We start from the raw sequence: 21,634 nt of genomic DNA, 5'->3' as shown, positions 1-21,634 counted from the left end.
TCTCTAGATAGATCATCCATACAGGTTATTCAGCGACCGAGACCTTTGGAAATATGCTGTACGTGAGAAGACCAGGCAGGACAAGTGAGCCCAGCCCACTTATGCATGCCTTTCCTCCCTTGGACACAAAGACCTGTTGAGGCAAGCGAAGTCAATATCGAACCTCATCCGACGACAGGCACCCATGCCAACCCCCTTTGCTTGCGAAGACATGTTGGGGCAAGTGAAATCGAAATTGAACCAATCCTATGACTGGCACCCGGCAGATGCCAGGACCCCTGGACTGGTGGTACGTAAAAAGCACTATCCGAATCGTGGCCGATGCCAGCGCCGCCTCGACTGGCTTCCGTGCCGGTGGCACGTAAATTGCACCAATCCAGCCGTGGCTGTTGCCAGCCTCGCCTGGCACATGTGTGGGTGGCACGTAAAAAGCACCCACTACACTCACGGAGTGGTTGGCGTTAGGAAGGGCATCCAGCTGTAGAAACATTGCCAGATAAGACTGGAACCTGGTGCAGCCTTCTGGCTTCCCAGATCCCCGGTCGAACCGTCCAACCCATGCTAGCATGGAGAACGGATGTTAAATGATGATGATGATGATGATGAAATTGCAGAACCAGCTTTCTTCGATTTGAGAGACTATCATTAAATTAAATAACTGATCTAAACCTTTAACACATGATTCTGACCAAACCAAGATGCATACCATTTGTACTTTATACATACACACACACATTGCCCTGTTGAAATTTTGTCTGCATTCCAATTTGCTGTTTTTTTTCTATGTTCACACACACTGAATTTTCGGTTTATGTGCTCATTTGCACATGAGTAGGTTTAGGAGACATACCAAGAATCAACAATATTCAGGCATACACATCATCAATATCATCTAACATCAACATCTGATATCAGAATTGAATGGCTCTACAGGATCTGACAAGCCAGAAGATTGCGCTGAGCTCCAACATGTTTTGGAATAGTTTCTACAGCTGGATACCTTTCTAATACCAAACATTTTACAGAGTGCACTAGGTGCTTTTTACATAGTACAAGTACCAGTGAGGTCACCAAATAGGTCACAAAACCTATTGACAGAATGGGAGGAGAGAGGTGCCTTGCTGTAATGAACATATATCACAAGCCAACAGGAAAGACAGACAGGAAGGTGGATATGCATTTCTCTCGATCCCCATCTCTACCATCTGTTAGATGGTAGAGATGAGGGTAGAAGTGAATGCAGTGAATAATGAACAAGGATGGAGATATGGGTAATGGTGAGTCTCAGTTTGTTGGGGAAAGTAAAGGAAAATAGGAGTGGGTCAGGGAGGAGGCGATAATAGGTGGTGATTCATAAAAAGGGGAGAGCAACAATATAACTAGATAAATGAGAAATAAGGAGATGTGAAGGGTACAGGAAAGAAGAAATCAGATATGAAGGGGTGAATATTGCAATAAAGGTGTGGAGGGAGTATTAGTAACAGACATGAAAGGTGTTCAGTAAAAATAGTTGGAAGTACAGGATGAGTAACAAGGAAAGTGGTTCCAATGAATTCAGTAACCTTGGTAACCGAAACCATTGACTGTCTGTAGGGAACCACCGGGGTATTTGATAAAATCTGTTTCTTGTGGGTCCTTAGCATTTATTGATTTATTGCTTCTAAGTGTCTGCCACAAAGTTGACTTCTGTTTAATTATATATATATATATATATACATATATATATACATACACACACACCTAACATTATGCATGCAGTGACCATCTTTACTGTATGTATGGAAATATCCAAAAATCGTCTTTAAATTATATTTTTTGCATTAAACGAGGCTGCAAAGAGAGAGGTTTGGAGATGCTACTATGAAAGGTTGCTAAATGAAAAGAATAGATGGGAGAAAGAGAGTCTGCCAAATGCCGACCCAACAGAGGGACCAGCTATCCAAATTGACAATACCTTGGTAGATAAAGCAATTAAGGGTATGAAGACAGGGAAAGCCCCCGGCTCCTCAGGAATTACTGCAGAGATGCTCAAAATATTTAACAGTGTCAGCTATAGCCTAGTCACCCATATAGTTAACCAGGTGATACACGAAGGAGTCATTCCCAATGACTGGTGTAGCAGCATAATAGTCAGCTGCTACAAAGGTAAAGGTGATGCTTTAGATACAAATAATCACAGAGGTATCAAGCTGTTGGATCAGGTAATGAAGGTCATGGAGAGGGTCATAGCCCAACAAATTAGAGAGAGAGTTAGCCTAGATCAGATGCAGTTTGCATTCATGCCAGGGAAAAGCACCACTGACGCTATATTTCTGGTTAGACAGCTGCAAGAGAAATACCTAGCCAAAGATAAGCCTCTGTATCTGGCTTTTGTTGACATGGAGAAAGCCTTTGACAGGGTCCCCCGATCCCTTATCAGGCGGTCAATGAGGAAACTAGGGATAGATGAATGAATAGTGAGATCTGTGTAAGCCATGTACAGGGATGCTATCAGTAAGCTGAGGGTTGGCAACGAGTACAGTGAAGAATTCCGAGTAGGGGTAGGGGCCCACCAAGGATCGGTCCTCAGCCCCCTCTTATTTACCATAGTCTGACAGGCAATAACAGAAGAATTCAAGACAAGATGCCCCTGGGAGCTTCTCTATGCTGATGACCTTGCTCTAACTGCTGAGACACTATCAGAACTAGAGAAGTTTCAGGTGTGGAAGCAAGGATTAGAATTGAAGGGCCTTAGAGTCAACCTAGCTAAAACCAAAGTCTTAATAAGTATGAAGGCAGACAAACCACAAATCCCTTCAGGTAGATGGCCCTGTTCAATCTGTAGAAAAGGTGTAGGTAGTAACTCCATAAGATGTACCCAGTGTAAGCTATGGACACATAAGAGGTGCAGCAACATCAAAGGGAGGCTAACTGGGAAGATAGTTTTTGTGTGTGACAAATGCTCAGGAGCAATAAACACCGAAAATGTGCAGAGAACAACTTCTGTCACATTCTAGGGGGGAAAACTAGAAGTTGTTGATAGCTTCCATTACCTAGGGGACCTAGTCAGTCGCAGGGATGGATGCTCTGATAGTGTAGCTGCTAAAATAAGTTCAGAGAGCTCTTACCTCTGCTGGTGATAAAAGGCCTCTCACTTAGAGTAAAAGGTAGACTGTATGACGCATGTGTACGAACAGCCATGCTACATGGGCCATGACTGCTGAGGATATGCATAAGCTTGCAAGGAATGAAGTCAGTATGCTCAGCTAGATGTGTAATTTCAGTGTACATACTGGACAGAGTATAAGCAACCCGAGAGAAAAGTTGGATTTAAGAAGTATCAGATGTGGTGTGCAAGAGAGACAACTGTGCTGGTATGGTCATGTGTTACGAATGAATGAAAACAGGTGTGTGAAAAAGTGTTACACCCTACCTGTAGAAGAGGTAGACCCAGGAAAACCCGCGATGAGGTGGTGAAGCACGATCTTCGAACATTAGGCTTTACGGAAGCAATGACTAGTGACCGAGATGAAAACTTGAGGCAAGTGAATTCAAAATCGAAATCAGAATCAGTCATGGCCCATGACAGTACCGCCTGATTGGCACTCGTGCCGGTGGAATGTTAAAAGCACATCCGAGTGTGGTCGTTGGCAGGGCCACAGATTGGCTCCTATGCTGGTGGCACGTGAAAAGCACCATTCGAGCGTGATTGTTACTGGCACATATACCAGTGGCATGTGAAAAAACACATTCAAGCATGGTTGTTGCCAGTGCCACCAGACTGGCTCCCGTGTAGGTAGCACATAAAAAACCTTTTGAGCATGGTCATTGCCAGAACCTCCTGACTGGCCCTCGTGCCAGTGTCATGTATAAGCACCCACTACATGGAGTGGTTGGCATTAGGAAGGGCATCCAACTGCAGAAACCTTGCCAGATCAGATTGAGCCTGGTGCAGCCTCTGAGTCACCAGTCCTCGGTCAAACCGTCCAAGCCATGCCAGCATAGAAAGCAGATGTTAAACGATGATGATGATGTATAGGTAGTGTATGTATATATGTATGTGTGTATATATATATATATATATTTATATATTCATTGTTGTTTGTTTACATATTCACATTTCAAAGTCCATTATTGTTGATGTTGTTATTGCACTTGTGACCAAATTCTCTTTAAAATTAATACTTAAAGAGGAAGCAATAATTAAAAAACTGTACATCTATGCACCCCTACAACTCTTTTGTCCCAAATACCCGTATAAAATTTTTAACTGCCCCCACATCTCACATTTAAGAAACAATGCTCTGGAACAGTGCTCCACAACCCATGGCACACTGGTGTGTCACGAGATGATGCTCAGTGTAGGACAGTGTAACCTGAATATAATTTTTTTTCCTTATATTTTTAGTTCAAGTGCGCCACCAAATTTTGGAAACAATGTAAGTGTACTGCAAGTGAACAAAAAAGGTAGCAGTACACTGCACTAGAAAATAAAACCAGAAGTATGTGGAAGTGGTAAGAGTGTTGGTTGCTCAAATTTTTGGAGAAAAAAAACCCCTAAAACAACCTCAAGTAATGCACGATATATGCTGAAACTGATCTCATTTTGTAATATATGAGGAAAATACTCGAATGCTTCATAGACCCTTCAAGAACTGGGGTATATATACAGAGTTATATAGAGTAATAGCCAGTTTAAATTTTTGCAATTTGCTTGGAGTAGAGGAATTTCAGAGATGTATTTTTGGAGAAGGCGATCAAAGAAAGAAAGAAAAGGGGAGGAAAAATGCATCAAGTAAGATATTTCAATATCAACTATAAACAAGATATTTCTCGATCAGTTTTTAAATATGCTACGAAATGGGTGGTCACATCTATAAAACATGCAAATTTTTGGTAGTGCTGATTTTCTAAAAACCAACACCATGCAAGACAATCATTGACAATATTGTAGTTTGAACTAGCTACATTTGCACCTTGTAAAGAATTAACAGCTGAAAGAATACAGCATTCATAAATAAATAAAAAAACATGTTTCATTTTGATACAAAGATTAACAACAATCTGCACAAATACATTTCTAACTGGATGTTTGTTGATAGTGCATCTTAAAAATGAATGCATTATTCTATATCTATGGACTTATACTTCATGACAATTAATAGCAACAACATTTCCATGATTAAAGAAATACAAAGAAGGAATTCTCAACATGTAGTGTACAGAGACATGGAAAAAAAAACATACAAGAAAACCCAAATGGCATGCAAATAAGCAGTAAAAGATCAAACAATATGAGGTGTTGGAATCAGGTGAAAGATAAGGTTATCAAAATTATTACACTGCTGAACATTAAACACACTGAACTCACATCTTCGACTTTCAGATTAAAAGTGAGGGTGGGGGAACCTAACAGAGATGATTTCAATAATTAGGATATGTAATGAAAATTTAAGTGTAAGGTAAAGAGTGCTGTGGGGTAGTGGAGGTAAAAGGAGCAAAAAAAAAAAAAGTTGAAGGAAACCCAAGAACACTTTCACTATCATTTTTAATTTGCGAGCTCTCGTCGCTCACTCATCTCTTTCAGAATGGTTATTCCCCAGCATTTCAAGGAACCTATGCTGTGAACAAATACAGCAATGTAGCTTGGAGATGAGTAAAGAACTTATCTCACACTGGCTAATAACTTACTTTCATCTGTATGTCAAATATAAACATGCTGAATTGTTTAATTTAGAAAAATCATAAATTTTACTTACTAGTTTTCAGAACCAAAAAAAAAAACAAAATGATGTGTCTTCTTGCTAGTTGGTCTTTTAACTTCAGACATGGGTTCAATAATCTGAAATGAAAATATCAAAATATCAATTTTAAAAGGAGATATTATAAAGAAAAGGAATATTTAAATATCAGTTATTTGATTTTGCAAGTTTTAAAAAAAAGAAAACCTTAATGAATGAATCTATAATTAGCAGTTTTAGATTAAGGGACATTTGTGAACTTGTACAAGATGCCGAACTACTTATAATTCTTAGGCTTTTATCTAAGTTTCTATTATTAAGCAGTACTCCTTAATGCTTCTCAAAGAACCGGCAAATACTTAAAACTTGAATGAGTACTTCCATGGCAGTTAAACAATTGATATACAAAGTTATTAAAACTAAAACGTTTTTAAAATAATGTCATTTTACAGAACGATCTTATCACAAAAGTGTTTCCAAATATTGTTTTCAAAAAAAAAAACCAAAAAAAGGTACCAAATCCAAAATGAAATTTATTTCACTAATCTATTTCTAAAACTGAATGCAGAGAGAAATAAACTGAAAAATCTCCTAATGATATTATAGCACGATAATCGGTTTTATTTTTAAAACTCTACAGAAATAGAAATATAGAAAAAGTTGCTTAAACTTCAATTAAATCCTGAATTTGATGTTCTTAGCATATTTATAAGGATTAGCAATTCGAATTGCAATGCCAGTCCCTCCTTTTAACAAAGAATTTGATCCATATTTGTAAACTGATCAAAATAGGTGCGATGATAACATTAACCATTTCAAATCAATTCCAAGTTCCAATATGATTTTTTGAAACTTTAATCTTAAACTGGAGGTCATTTTTACGAAATAATTTAAAAGAAATGTGAAGGTTTTTCGGTATACATGAAATATTTAACAGAACATTTAAACGTGGTAAAAAACCAAAGGAGAAGAGTTTCCCCAGGATTTCTTTTTAAGTTGGTGCATATTTAATATTTTGGTTTTGAAAACACACTGGAAGAGGGAAAAAAGTGTTAAAACTGCGAAGAATATTGTGAAAGTAAACGTGGAAGATGGCAGAAAATGTGAAATTAAGAGCGGAAAAATAGAAAAAAAAAACGTGCGGCCCCGGCGAGTAGATCGGGCCGCCGCATGCTGTTAGCTCCCTTCAATCCACAATTATTCCATAAATTGCCAAATACACAATAAATAAATACTGCACAATTTGAAACAACTTTTTTCCTGTTAACGCTTCCAGATGACAGAGTTCAAGACACGAACCAGACGAAAAGATGCCTTGTTTTCGTAAATAGAAACTTTTATGGACATTTTTGAAATTACGCGATTTTGTAATTAAGCAAAAATGAAGGAGGGAAAAAAATTATAGGATTTATGAAAGAATCTAATTATATGTTATTCTGATCAATAAAGGGGAATATATGGTTTGTTTGATGTAAATGTATCTAAGCTAACGAAATAAATACGAGTGTTTTTGGTGGTTTGATTATCGTGGATGCAATCAGCATGAAGATATTGGCGCTTTTTCAACGAGAAACAATAAAGCCACCACGTTCTCCAGCCATCGACTGGAAATGCAACATAATACTACAACTTACCTTGGCGGGCCAGGCGCAGAAACCTTTCATTTTCGCCCTGCATCGAAAAAAAAAAAAAAACGATCAGTTAATGTAGAATCGTAAAAACAGACCCGTTTAATAAAATGGTAAATCGGTTGAGGAACAGCGAGGCTAAAAGGCAATTAATAAACGTACCATACAAGATCTCCAACCTTGAATTTCGACGCCATTTTTAGCGTTCACATGTAAACGATTGAATTGTGGGATAGCACAGCTCTGAGTCTTTTAAATATCTTTTTCCGCCTTTTCTTTTGCTGCTCCAAGTCCTTCTCTCCACTTCATACTTCATCATCATCACACACTCTCTGGCCGTGTTTGCCATATACCATATACTCATCCACTTAATAATATCGTTCTTTGAGCAGCATTGCCATTTAACTCTTTTCCAAATAAAATCTTCAGAAAGAATTCTTAACTTTTTCGGTTACAAAACATTTTATGTCATCCGAACGATCGCATAAAATTATTTATGGGATTTGTAACTTAAAACAGTTTTGTACTTTTTTTTTATATATCTAAAGTTTATATCTAAATCGGTATTCGTAAATAAATACTCGAAAAAATAAAAAAGTTTTTCGATTCTAACTTTATTCATTAGAAATATTAATGATTCTCTCTTTAACAAACTCTATTCTTTCGGATTATGTTCACAAAATACAAGCGGGGAAAATTATCGTAAGCAATTAGTATAATTAATAAAATTGAAATTTCGAAAACAATTTTTTTCAGAATCGTAATCTTCGGGCTTTTAAATAGAATTATAATATTTAAAAAAATTCGAAAAATGTGAAAAGCAAAATTTGGTTGGAAGGCGGTAAAATTGAAATTTTAAAAACTGATTTTGTTTTTAATTTTTAATGCAAAATTTAATCTGCTTTATTGAAAAAAGAAACCGAAAATAAAATTTCGGAGAAGGAAGGGGTGGAGCGCCTTTTGAATACGTCCACCTAGATATGCAAATGATACCAATATTTCTACCTTGGTTCGTTACAATCTTATGAATTGCTGTCTTACACTCACGAAATATAATATTGCTTTCTCTAAAACAATATATATCTATATACATGTCGCTAAAGTCCGTTTCTCACTGAGGGCACTTAGGCTGCTGTTACTCTATGCATGAACTTCATTCGTTTACATTTATCTCGTCTCTAAATTTATTTATACAGAGATGGAAGCACTCCGTCGGTTACGACGATGAGGGTACCGGTTGATCCGAATCAACGGAACAGCCTGCTCGTGAAATTAACGTGTAAGTGGCTGAGCACTCCACAGACACGTGTACCCTTAATGTAGTTCTCGGGGATATTCAGCGTGACACAGAGAGTGACAAGGCCGGCCCCTTGAAATACAGGTGGAACAGAAACAGGAAGTAAGAGTGAGAGAAAGTTGTGGTGAAAGAGTACAGCAGGGACCGCCACCACCCCCTGCCGGAGCCTCGTGGAGCTTTAGGTGTTTTCGCTCAATAAACACTCACAACGCCCGGTCTGGGAATCGAAACCGCGATCGTATGACCGCGAGTCCGCTGCCCTAACCACTGGGCCATTGCGCCTCCACTTTATACAGAGATACTACAATAGAGACTCTCATTCAAATCTCAGTTAATATCACTTTGCCTTAGTCCTAAAACTCTCCATAAAAACAAACATTGTCCGACCCCATCTTTCGTTAAAATTCCGGGGCTTCCTGTCTATATTTGAAACCACAACTTTACAAACATATCATTAGTTTACGCACACTTATTTCATGTTTTATCTAAATCTGATGTTATATATTATCAATTTGCACACATTCACTCATCATTTTTAACGTCCACTTTTCATTTTCCCCTGCTTACACGGATAAGGAGTTTGTTGTAGAAGATTTTCTATGGCCGGGTGCCCATCCTGTCGACAAACCTCACCTGTTTTCTAAGCAATATATCTTCTCACGCGTTTCTCACAGAAGACTGAAACTAACCCCCTCACTTGTATGACAATGATACTTGTTTTCAACTATCATGATATGTCATACTGAAGGTTTACAAATCACACGCGTATGAACATTGAAATGACTGTTCTTGGATTTTCAACCAGGAATCGAAACCAGAACCCAGCTGTTTCTGCTTGCTTATTTTCTTTGTTTCGTTAACAAACACCTTGGAAATTTACAAGTCCTCTGTTAATTTCTTGACCATTCATAGGCGCAGGAGTGGCTGTGTGGTAAGTAGCTTGCTAACCAACCACATGGTTCTGGGTTCAGTCCCACTTGGGCAAGTGTCTTCTACTATCGCCTCGGACCGACCAAAGCCCTGTGAGTGGATTTGGTAGACGGAAACTGAAAGAAACCCGTCGTATATATATATGTATTTATGTTTGTGTGCCTTTGTTAGTCTCTCCAACATCGCTTGACAACTGATGCTGGTGTGTTTATGTCCCTGTAACTTAGCGGTTCGGCAAAAGAGACCGATAGAATAAGTACTAGGCTTACAAAGAATAAGTCCTGGGGTCGATATGCTCAACTAAAGGTGGTGCTCCAGCATGGCTACAGTCAAATGACTGAAACAAGTAAAAGAAAGAAAAGAATTCAGATCACCAACAGTTCAGGCTAGCTAACCAACAAGAAATTTTTTGTTCTACTAACCTACTTTTTAACTAGGAAATTATTATAAATACAGAAACCCAAATAGAATTCTTCCTCTTTTATTTGGCACCTTTAGTAGAGGTTATTTCTCCCTTTTATACAGCATTTAGCTCAGTTAACATACTTCTCTCTTTTACTCAGCATTTGGCCTTATTTCTTCCCTGCCTTTTTTCTTCACTGTCAGAGAGAGAAGATGTGTCTCCCTCTCTTTACTCACAGCTGTCACCACCCTTTCTACTCAACAACGTCTATTACTCTTTTTATCTCTCCTTCTTCCTTTGGCCATATAACAGTACTATATAACTGACCATGGCAGCCTACCACAAATGACAAAGAACCTCTACTAATCTTAGTACAATAACTTGAAGCAGTTGTTTTATATTATTTTTTTTCTTTTCAAACAACTATTAATCAACAAAGTATTTTTACAGGAAGAAAAGAATGTAAAACACATTAAAAAGTATAAAAGTAAAACCCATAACTATCTCACCAAGGAAACAAAGGAAAAGAAAAGGGCATGGGATTTAGCAATAGAAGACTGGGGGTGGAGTAGGTTGTACACCCCAAAACAAATGGTGTACAAGCCATACCTTTTAAACATGATTGCAAAGGTGTTGTCATGGAGAATGGCCAGCAAGACTTGCTACATTTATGCCAATCACCAATACATCTATAACACAGCATCCATTACCTTCCTAGTAACCTCATGAAGAAATAAACCACACAGCTTTGTTGCAAGTGAGAACTGCGAATCAAACAGGTGATGTTTCTGACCAACATACAGAACTGTTACAACATTATGCCAGCATGGAAGGTGGACATTAAACGATGATGATGATAATATATATATAATAAATGCTGTCTGCAACCCATCTTCTGGATTGAGGACCATTAAGTGACAATCACTGCCACATGAATGGAAACTGGGCCTTCTGCTCTGGACCATTAGTCTGATTGATCTCTTCGTCACTTTTACTATAAAGGTACAATTTCAGAAGAGCTATATGGTTTTTGGAGTCATGAGAAAGTAGTTGCCCATGCGTATTCCATATGACCACATTTTATAGGTCTTTCCTGCTTTTGAGACCTGTCTATGTTGTGCTGCAAAGGCAACAACAAGCCAAGCATCAACCTCTGTAACAATGTGTCCAACTGTGAGCTTCTGCTCATATCCTACTGTGTAATCCTTTGGGTTGACATTTAGCCTGCTTAAAGAATTAACACCCACACACTACAAAAAAAAAAGTGGAAACTGACAGGCATGTGGTACATAAGCTGTAGCCTTACCCTTGACCTTAATTCATGTTACAGAGCATATTAGTATGCTACGTACTGACAAAGGGTACCTCTACGTCCTCTTTTGAGGGTATGTGAAAATTCTATTTGGGGAAACTGGGAGCTTAGAATCAAGTTTTTTTCCCTATTACCTAATTATCCTATGGGACAATGAGGTAATGAATTGATTAAACATCAAGTATTAAGTGTTGCAGTTTCCTTGGTATATACGAGTTCAATCCTTGGATCAGCAAATCTATGTACACTCTGGTTCAAATGGAATAAGCAAGCAGCTTTACAAATGGGAGAATATTCCATTCTATGGACAACAGAATGAGAATAATTTGCTTCCAAGGATTTAGCAAAGGTTTCAGTTTGAAATTGTGAGATTATTATCAAATACAACATGAGAAAGGGTAGATGGTTCAACTGTCAAAATGTTGTAACTATTGCAACCAAAATGAGGACATTTGTCTGAATATATTAATGTAAAATAATGAAGTCAGACATTGAAAATTCATTGGAAAGAGTGTGAGGTGATGGTTGTTGTTGCTAAGCCTAACTCATCGTAAAGCAAATACCATTATAAGTGATACCCAGGCCACAGTGGATAAGACAAGTCATTGGATTTGATTAAAAAGAGATAATGAGCAATGGCTAGCAGAATATTGAGTGAAATCTAGTTGATCTAGCAAGCAGGGCTCCATCTCAGTGAGGGAGTACCAGTGTGCAATAATGCCGTTGAAAAGAAGGCCCCAAAATGGCATGCATTCACTCTTGATGACCCCATAAACCTGCAAGTGTCCAATATGCAGAGCTTTCAACTGGCAGCTTTTGTATCTGCAAATTGTCTACAAATAATCTAGGAAAATTATAACAGAAAGTCCAGCCAAGAATATGGAACCTCAATTTACAAACATAGGCAATTTTTTTCAATGATCTTACATGGCATCATGCTTCTTTTAACTCTTTTATTCTTTTACTTGTTTCAGTCATTTGAGTGCGGCCATGCTGGAGCACCACCTACTTACGAGGACCCCACATTCATTGGACAATGAACTTTGCTTACGAAGACCTATTGCAGCAAGTGTAAAAAACCAAAATCGCTGAAGTGGCTGATGACAGTACTACCTTATTGGCACTGGTGCCAGTGGAACGTTAAGGTGGTGATTTAAGTGGCATTTCCAAACTTAATTAACCTCTTTTTGTCATCAAGCAATTTATCAGTACTTGTTTTCCTGTGGACACTACAGCAAAGGTGAACATCCAACCATTTCCTCTAGTGCCAGATAACAAGAAACTCACATCTATTCTTTTACTAGATATATAAACCATTTCCCAATTCATACTTTCAACGAGAAACTGCTTATGCATTATCTGTCTGCAAAAGAGTATTCAAATTTTTTTTTTTGCATCATTTCAACCTTTTAGTTGATATTAGATGCAACCGCCTGGTTGAGTCTGCCACCAGTCTTGTGTGTGGTGTTGCTATGCAGGCTTGTTCTGTCAATCCCATCTTCTTGAACACTTCTTCAAGCCAATACAATGATATTCTTTACAAGTACACTAGCATTACCTACCTTGTGTTAAAAAACAACAACCAAGCTGCAAGTCACTCTGTTACTAACCACATCACTGATGGATCATTAGTCTTTACCGAACCATGGCATTTTGCTTTTGATTGATTTAAGATTGCTAAAGCAGAATTTGATCATATACTGGAAATTATTATTGTTTGCTCATCTGAGAAAAATTGGTCATCACCCCTTTCATAGGGGCCCTAAAAAAACTACAGGTGACTGACAACCTTGTGGTTACTATCAGACACTTAACCCCTGCACTAAATTTAATAAGCACTGTATATCTCAGTTTGATCTCAAAATCAAATGACCCAGCATCCACATCAGACTGTGGTTGGTTGAGAGAATAATTTGATGCTATTATAGGCAATCCAATCCAGTTCCATTTATAGGATTTCTCTTCCTCTCTCGCCTCGACTGGCTTCCGTGCCGGTGGCACGTAAAAAGCACCATCCAAATCGTGGCCGAAGCCAGTGCCGCCTTGACTGGCATCCGTGCCGGTGGCATGTAAAATGCACCAATCCGACCGTGGCCGATGCCAGCCTCGCCTGGCACCTGTGCTGGTGGCACGTAAAAAGCACCCACTACACTCACGGAGTGGTTGGCATTAGGAAGGGCATCCAGCTGTAGAAACATTGCCAGATAAGACTGGAGCCTGGTGCAGCCTTCTGGCTTCCTAGATCCCCGGTCGAACCATCCAACCCATGCTAGCATGGAGAACGGACGTTAAACGATGATGATGATGATGATGATGATTCACAGAACTGAAGTCTGAGTTTCTTTGAATGTTGTTCTGTTTGAAAAACACTGCATCAACATTCTACCACTTCATCAATATTTTCATTTGTCCCCAAATTGATAATCTATTGTTACGAGCACATCCAGAGGAATATAAAAATTATCTCCCCCCCTCTTTCCCAATTGTCTTTTTCGATATGGTGTCACCACTAACTACATAACTGTAATATGTTCAAGAGTCACTTCTTTATACTTCCTGGGACATTTCATTAACGGACATGGAATTCACCCACTCAACTAAATGTTAAATCTATCTCCAAGATTTTCCTGTTCCTAATTCATTGAAGGAATTAAAGGAGCTTCTCACCCTGAGCAATTTTTTATTGTTGTTTTAGTTCTCAATGTGCAAACTTTCTTCAACCTCCTCACAGATATCCTTAAGAACACCAGTTTACAATCAGGGTCCATATAAGATTTTACTGTTAAAAATTTTGAGTGCAATAAATCGCTTATACTACCACAATATTTGAAATATTTTAATAATTTTTTTTATACAATACCTCATAATATTTGATTACAAAAATATGGTAGGATTTTTTTAAAACATCAAGTGGCTATAAGGAATCAAAAGGAGTACAACAGGAGTCAAAGAGGTTCATGGAAACCATTGCTCTAGAATAAAGCACAAAAGAACTATTACCCTGATGATACATAACTTACTCTCTTGAAACTAATGTCTTAGCTAAAACTTCTATGCTGGCTCATCTCAGCCCCTGTACAGCTTTCGGTCTATTGATTGAAGTAAAAGATCACGTAATAATGGTATTAGTTTTCATTCTTCTCAAGCATCTTAACACCTGAAAGAAACTTCAGTACTTTTGAGCAAGAACTGTTGGCACTCTATTGTTTGTTTAACATCCATTTTCCCATATTAGAATGATTGAGTGGTATTCATTTGAAGAAGCATTTTAAGGTCCAATGCCCCCCTCATGCTAACCCTTACCTGTTTTACAAGTAAGTGAATCTTTGATTCCACTAGTTTTCAAAGTGCAAAGTGACCAGTCATAATTTCAACAAGGAATGTAAACACTGTAGCACACTTTTTTTAACCCTGACCTTCTCTTAATACCTTTATTCCCCTCCTCCACTGTGTCCACATCAGTCCTCATCTCTAACCATCCGTCACACATTTTACATGCTCTCACGAACTTACCTACACTTTCCATTTCTTTGTCCCTATAGTCTCTTTTATATTCAACTTTTACCTCAAGGGTACACCCTCACCATCTCTTTCCATGTATCTCCTCTTCAGCAAGATACCAGTTCTTTTATCATACTTTCACCTCCCTCCGTACTATACTCCACTCAGTTGAGAGGTCTTGCCTTGCAAGTTACTTGGTGAACTCACTAGTGCTGGTGCTATGAAAAAGAACTTGGTACACTCTGTAAAGTAGTTGGCAAGAACATCAAGCTGTAGAAGGGAGTCCAGTTGTAGAGAGACCAAGCCAAAGCAGTAGACCATGCTGTACCCCTATGGCTTACCAGATTCTGTCAAACCATCCAACCCATGTCAGCTTGAAAGCACATGTATGATTGTATGTATATATATAAAAGGAAAACAGAAAATGGAGATAAAATTGATGATTGATACACATCAATTATCATTTATTGATTATAAAAAGACAAATTCTCATCTGACAGCTGTTTCTGTTGGCGCTATTCTCAGGCTTAACGACTACAATAAAAATAGTAATTATCATTGTGAGTAATTAATTATGGCAATTTAAATAGTGGAATTTCATCAGAGCAGAAAAGTAAAGAAAAAGATAAGAAAAACAGAAATCAAGAAAATAAGGATATATCAATTCATGTTACATGCTCTCCTTTCGACCGACTAAAATTTAGTAATAGAATTGAAATAGTTTAAGTATTATAACTATTCCAATACTATTTCTAAACTTTAGTCGGTTGAAAGGTTCCCAGTGGAACAGCATGTAACATGAATTGATATATCCTTAGTTTCTTGCTTTCTCTTTCTTTTCTGCTCTTATGAAGTTCCACTAGTTAAATTCATCATCATCATCATTATTTAACGTCCGTTTTCCATGCTAGCATGGGTTGGACGGTTTAACTGGGATCTGTGAAGCCAGGAGGCTGCACCAGGCTCCAGTCTGATCTGGCAGTGTTTCTACAGCTGGATGCCCTTCCTAACGCCAACCACTCCGTGAGTGTAGTGGGTGCTTTTTATGTGCCACCGGCACAGGTGCCAGATGAGGCTGGCAAACGGCCATGACTGGATGGTGCTTTTTATGTGCCACCGGCACGGAGACCAGATGAAGCTGGCAATGGCCACGATCAATAATTAATTACTTACAATGATAATAATAATTATTATTGTTATTATTGTAGTAGTTAAGCCTGACAATAGTGCCAACAGAAACAGCTGTCAGATGAGATTTTGTCTTTTTATAATCAATAAATAATAATTGATGCTTATCAATTCTCAATTTTATCTCCATTTTATTATTTTTCTTTAAATATTGATAAACTTCAGTTTATTCCTTTCCTTACCTATCATTTATGAAGATTAATACTAATACTCATAATCACATACAGGTAAGACACCAGTAAATTCATTGGATACAAGTATCCCTTAGAAGGGTTTCATAACCTCTAATTGAACTCACCTCTATATATATACAGGTTGTCTGGTAAGAAGCTTGCTTCCCAACCACATGGTTGCTGGTTCAGTCCCACTGCGTGGCACCTTGGGCTATAGCCTCGGGCCGACAAAGAAAGTGTGAGCCCTCTAACTGAAAAATTGTGGATTTGTATAAAGGACACACACACAGACAGACATTTTGCCGTATATATATATATATCATCATCATCATCATCATCATCGTTTAACGTCCGTTCTCCATGCTAGCATGGGTTGGACGGTTCAACTGGGGTCTGTGAAGCTGGAAGGCTTCATCAGGCCCAGTCAGATCTGGCAGTGTTTCTACGGCTGGATGCCCTTCCTAACGCCAACCACTCCGTGAGTGTAGTATATATATATATATATAAAGATATATATATATGTATATGTGTGTGTATTATTACATATAGTAATCTTGGTCTAATTAACATAACTAGACATTGACAAATGGCTTGTGAGAGCTGTATAAGCCATGAACAAAGATGCAATAAGTAAAGTGAGAGTTAACAATGACGTCAATGAAGAATTTAGTCTGAGGATTGGAGTCCTCTGTCTCCTTCTATTTATCATTATCTTACAGGCCATCACTGAGAAGTTCAAGATTGGCTACCCATGTGAACTCTTATATCCTGATGATCTCGTGCGCATAGCTGAATCTTTAGGAGAATTAGAGAAGAAATTTCAGGCATAGAAGCTAACCTTAAAATCGAGAGATCTTAAGGTAAACTTAGCAAATGACAAAGGCAAGTAAGAAAGAAGACAGGACTCTGGTATCTTCAAGGAAATGACTATGGTCGATATGAAGAAAGAGTAGGTATAAACTCCATATGCTGTACCAAAGTAAGGTATGGATACACCATATGCAGGTGAGCAGATAACATAAGCTTCATATATAGTAGATGCACTGGAGCAGTATGTACTATGAACACACTCAAAATAGACTCTTGTACGTCTTGATGGTTTATTAGAAGTAGTTGATATTTTTTGTTACTTAGGAGACATAATTAGCAAGGTAAGTGGTTGCTTTGAAAGTAGAGCAGCCAGAGTAAGAATGGATTGGAGAAAGGTCAATGAGTTACTACCATAGTTGGCAACAAGGGTTTTTTCCTTCAGAATGAAAGGCAGATTGTGTTAGAACTGCAAGGGTGCATGATAGTGAGACATAAGCCCTAAATGTATAGACTAGAAAGAAATGAAGTTAGCATACTCCACTGGACGTGCAATGTAAGTGTGCATGAAAGAATTAGTATGAAGGTGGCGAGTGAAAAACTGTTAATGAGGGATTGGATGTTGAGTTCAAGAAAGAAGTATGGCATGGACATGTGATATGTATGGATGAGGACAGCTGTATAAAGAAGTGCTGATGACTTAACGTGGATGAACATTGCAAAAGAGGGAGACCTAGGAAGATATGGGATGAATTGGTGAAGGCTGATCTTAGGACCCCAAGCGTCATGGCAATGACAAAGAAGTGGGATAATTGGCAATATGCAGTTCCCAAGAAGAACCACCTATGCCTGCGAAACGGATTCTGGAAGCACTATGTGTATACAGATATGCACAAATAGGCATCTCTCCCAATTTCCTCATATCTCTTAATACCATTATATTTTTCTTGCTACTTGGATCCATTTCATTTACAAACCATTCTTCATCCATTAATACTGTTTTCTCCACCTACACATTACAATAATCCCTGTTTCCACTGAACCACAGAATTATTTCTCCTTATGCACGGCTCCTGCCTCCCTCTCTTGCACAAGTCATCTCTCACTTGTCCTCCTCCTACAAACTGATTACTGTCCCCTTGCTCCCTCCACTCACACCTTGTTCTTTTTTGTATCCCTGTAACTTTCAGAACAATAGTCATTCTCATCTTCTTATCCACAATTCCCTACATCCACCCTTCAAACCCACCCAATCTTTACAATTGTTGCCTATCTCCTTTCCACTCTCCAATTCCATCTCTTGATCCCCCAATTTGCTCTTGCAAAGCCCACCCACATATCCTATGTGCTAATTCACTTCTATGTACCTTGTACCTGAGGAGTCACCTGGACATGTCATTACCTCTTTATAGCTTCACCTGACTATTATCACCTTTTCTAAATGTGAGTGGCCATGTAGGGCCTATATAACAAGAAATCATCTGAGCTGCCTTTTCTCATACTTTCGGACATCATATCCTAGCATAAGTCCCTCCCCTTCAGGTTCATAGTTTTGTGAGCTGCTTGACCTCATTTGTGCGGGTGGTACAAAGAAAAAGCAAAAAAAAAAGTGCTTATTAAAGCAGAGTCTGGAGCATGAAGCAGTCCTTGGACCCATCCAACCCACCCAGTATGTAACATGGACGTAAAACGATGATGATGATAATCGAAATCAAATTCGATGACTGGCATCCATGCTAGTGGAGTGCTAAGAGTACCATATGAGTGAGATCAGGGCCAGACCAACAAGCTGGTCTCCGTGCCAATGGCAAGTTAAAAGTTCCATTCGAGCGTGGTCGTTACCAGCATTGCCTTACTGGCACTTGTGCTGGTGGCACGTGAAAAAACATTTGAGCGAGGTCATTACCAGTACCGCTGGACTGGCTCCTGTGCAGGTGGCACATAAAAACACCATTTGAGCGTGGCTGTTGCCATTACTGCCTGACTGGCCCTCGTGCCAATGGCACGTAAAAGCACCCACTACACTCTCGGAGTGGTTGGCGTTAGGAAGGGCATCCAGCTGTAGAAACTCTGCCTGGTGCAGTCATCTGGTTCGCCAGACCTGAGTCAAATCGTGCAACCCATGCCAGCATGGAAAGCGGGCGTTAAACGATAATGATGATGATGATGATTGTATGTATGCATACATACATACATATCCAGAATGATTTTAATAACAGGTATGTAAAAGAGCCATGATGATTTATTTTGATAGCATAATTTTCTGTTAGAAAATGTTTTCTTACACGCGCGCACACACACACACACACACACACACACACACACACACACATACACACACGGCCTCTCTTGGTTGGGGTGCGAGTAAAAATTTAAATTACCATTCTTATTTTCACTTTGCTTATATCCCAGCAATGCTATACACGTGTGTTACTTTCACATCATCATTCCATAAAATGTGTTTATGGGAAGAAAAATATTGAAAAACGTCAATAGATGTGAGTGAGAAAGAAAGTAGGAGGGAGGTCTTGGGATGTGCTAGAAATAACAGCCAGATGTCCCTTAAATTACACATTTTCTTCTGAAATTATTAACAATTTTTTAAAAATCGAAAATGTTTCCCTTATGGGTTTTAAGTGCACAGTGGAAAAAAAATTGGCCCAAATCGGTCCGGAATGGGTTGGTGAGAGTGAAAAAAAAATTTTTTCAAAATTTTTTCTATTTTTCGCGAAAATGATATTAAAATAATTTTAATTTCAGACTGTGTAGGACTACATTATCCATCATCCGAAAACTGCCAATAAAAAAATAATTGAAAAAATCTTGGTCAAAATGGAGAAATTCTAACTTATGTGGGCCGCCTGATCCGAAACTGTTTATCAGAAACTCCTGCTCCGCCCCTTTCTAAAACATTTTGCTAACAAATTTCTTTGTAATCGTAATCTACACCGTTTGAAAGGTATTTGGATAAAATTTCATTAAAAAATACCCATTTCCCCGAAAGTTACGAGGGAAAAAATGTCGGGTGGTGTGAATTTTCCGAAACTCCTCATCCCAACCCCTCGGGGAAAAAATTTTCCAACAAATCTTTCGATACATTCAATCTACAGGATCTGAGCGATTATTTGTTTAAAGTTTCGTTAAAAAGTATTCATTTTTCTGGAAATTATGAGGCAACAAATTCAGTGGGGAGAAATATTTGTAGTTATGCCTATAGTCACCTCGGAACAAACATTTGTAGTATTAAGAAATCACTGAAAGTATTTTACCAGAAGCTCTTCGGAGCTCCAGCTAAAAATTTTCCCCAGTCAAAGAAATTACAGTTTTGTTTGCATTTCGAGTATTGTATCATTAAAATTGTAACACTAATTACGAAAGTTGACATCTGGAAATAACGACTGCTGTCGTTGAAGGGCTTTTGGTACCCCTGTATTTTCCACCCGTCACGTAGACTCTGCGATGCTTCCAACTCCTTGAAATTCACCGGAAGTGGCTGGAAACCCAATGCCAAATTTGGACTTGATAAAATTATGAATGTAGGAAAAACAGTGATTTCTAACATAGTAGTAGGTATGATGTCTGAAAAATGTGATATTAAGAAGTTCATGATTTAAAAAAAAATAATAATTTTAATATCATTTTCGATATCGATAAAAATCATTTCGACAGAGAACCGAAATCGAGTCCGGGACTCAAGCGATCGTGAACTTTGACCTTAGCATCAAATTAAAGAGCAAAGTTCGTCAGGTTGCAGGAGTGTCTGCTATCAAGGGAGGTAACTGTTCTTCCAAGACAATCTTCCCATCTGTTTACACATTTCAAGATGTCTGGAGAAAGTACAAGTAGGTACACCTTCTTTTTTTTTTATTATAAATCAGCATTGTTTGTGCAGCGATTTTCAGTATATTTGTTTTAAAAAATAAACTGTCTTTATCTGTGTATATATTTAAAGCATTGTTCATTTGCGATCATTTGTAACAAAGAACGTCATACTTGTAGCACAGGATATGCCATAGTTGTAGTTTGACATATAAATATCCAGAAGGCTACTTAATGTTTCTTATCCCTAGATCAACCTTATTCAAGCAGATTTCTAATTAAAAGCATTCGAAACATGACAATCGAGTCTTTTTTCAGACTGTGTAGGACTACATTATCCAATGTATCTTTTTATATAAGATCGTAGGATGTGATCTGAGTGAGATTTGGCTGCTATTTCTAGCAGCTCTAGTGATAAGGAAGAAGCTCGTCGAAGAGATACGAGTATGATCGTTCCAACAGTCCCCACTATACTCAAGTTATCCATTTAAATTTCTCCACGCCGGGAAAGGGGCGGAGCAACCTGTGGCATCATGGTTTGAAATCAAATCAAAATGTGATGTCTGCTTTCCTATATGGCAGAATCATTACAGTATTTATACAAGACTTGAGTATTTCTGCTTTGTTTTCCGACCCCCTTCGATTGATGGAATATGTATCAGTCATATACTGAGGTCCATTAACCGATAATAGCCTTTATTTTCAAATCTGAGGACTTGGGTCGGTCGTCTATTTAATATTCATTTTCCTTATTCTAAATTATAAATATTTTTTCATTTCCCAGTGAAGTTGACCTGAAACAACGCATCGTCAAATATATATACATGCACATTAATTCTTGTATGCTTAGGTTGTC

At 38.3% G+C, this 21,634-nt stretch overlaps 2 protein-coding genes across 4 annotated transcripts in view; one reads left to right on the top strand and one right to left on the bottom strand.

The window, feature by feature from the left end:
* LOC115222551 (putative oxidoreductase GLYR1) overlaps nt 1-7,807 on the bottom strand; it is a 64,422-nt gene extending 56,615 nt beyond the window's left edge. Inside the window, exons 1-3 of one of the 2 annotated variants that reach the window (XM_029792816.2) lie at nt 7,511-7,807; nt 7,355-7,391; nt 5,739-5,821 (exon numbers count right to left, since the gene is read on the bottom strand). In XM_029792816.2, coding sequence (XP_029648676.1) covers nt 5,739-5,821; nt 7,355-7,391; nt 7,511-7,545 — 155 coding nt within the window. In that variant the 5' untranslated portion in view covers nt 7,546-7,807. The remainder of the gene's footprint in view (nt 1-5,738; nt 5,822-7,354; nt 7,392-7,510) is intronic. The other variant, XM_029792815.2, reaches the window with a different exon arrangement.
* A 12,838-nt stretch (nt 7,808-20,645) lies between these two features.
* Nucleotides 20,646-21,634, top strand: part of LOC115222604 (NAD-dependent protein deacetylase sirtuin-2) — a 49,369-nt gene continuing 48,380 nt past the window's right edge. The window contains exon 1 of one of the 2 annotated variants that reach the window (XM_029792905.2): nt 20,646-20,801. In XM_029792905.2, coding sequence (XP_029648765.1) covers nt 20,783-20,801 — 19 coding nt within the window. In that variant the 5' untranslated portion in view covers nt 20,646-20,782. The remainder of the gene's footprint in view (nt 20,802-21,634) is intronic. The other variant, XM_029792902.2, reaches the window with a different exon arrangement.

Source organism: Octopus sinensis, linkage group LG20 (genome assembly GCF_006345805.1).
Source record: "Octopus sinensis linkage group LG20, ASM634580v1, whole genome shotgun sequence".
Lineage (NCBI taxonomy): Eukaryota > Metazoa > Mollusca > Cephalopoda > Octopoda > Octopodidae > Octopus > Octopus sinensis.
This window is presented reverse-complemented; position numbering and strand designations above follow the sequence as displayed.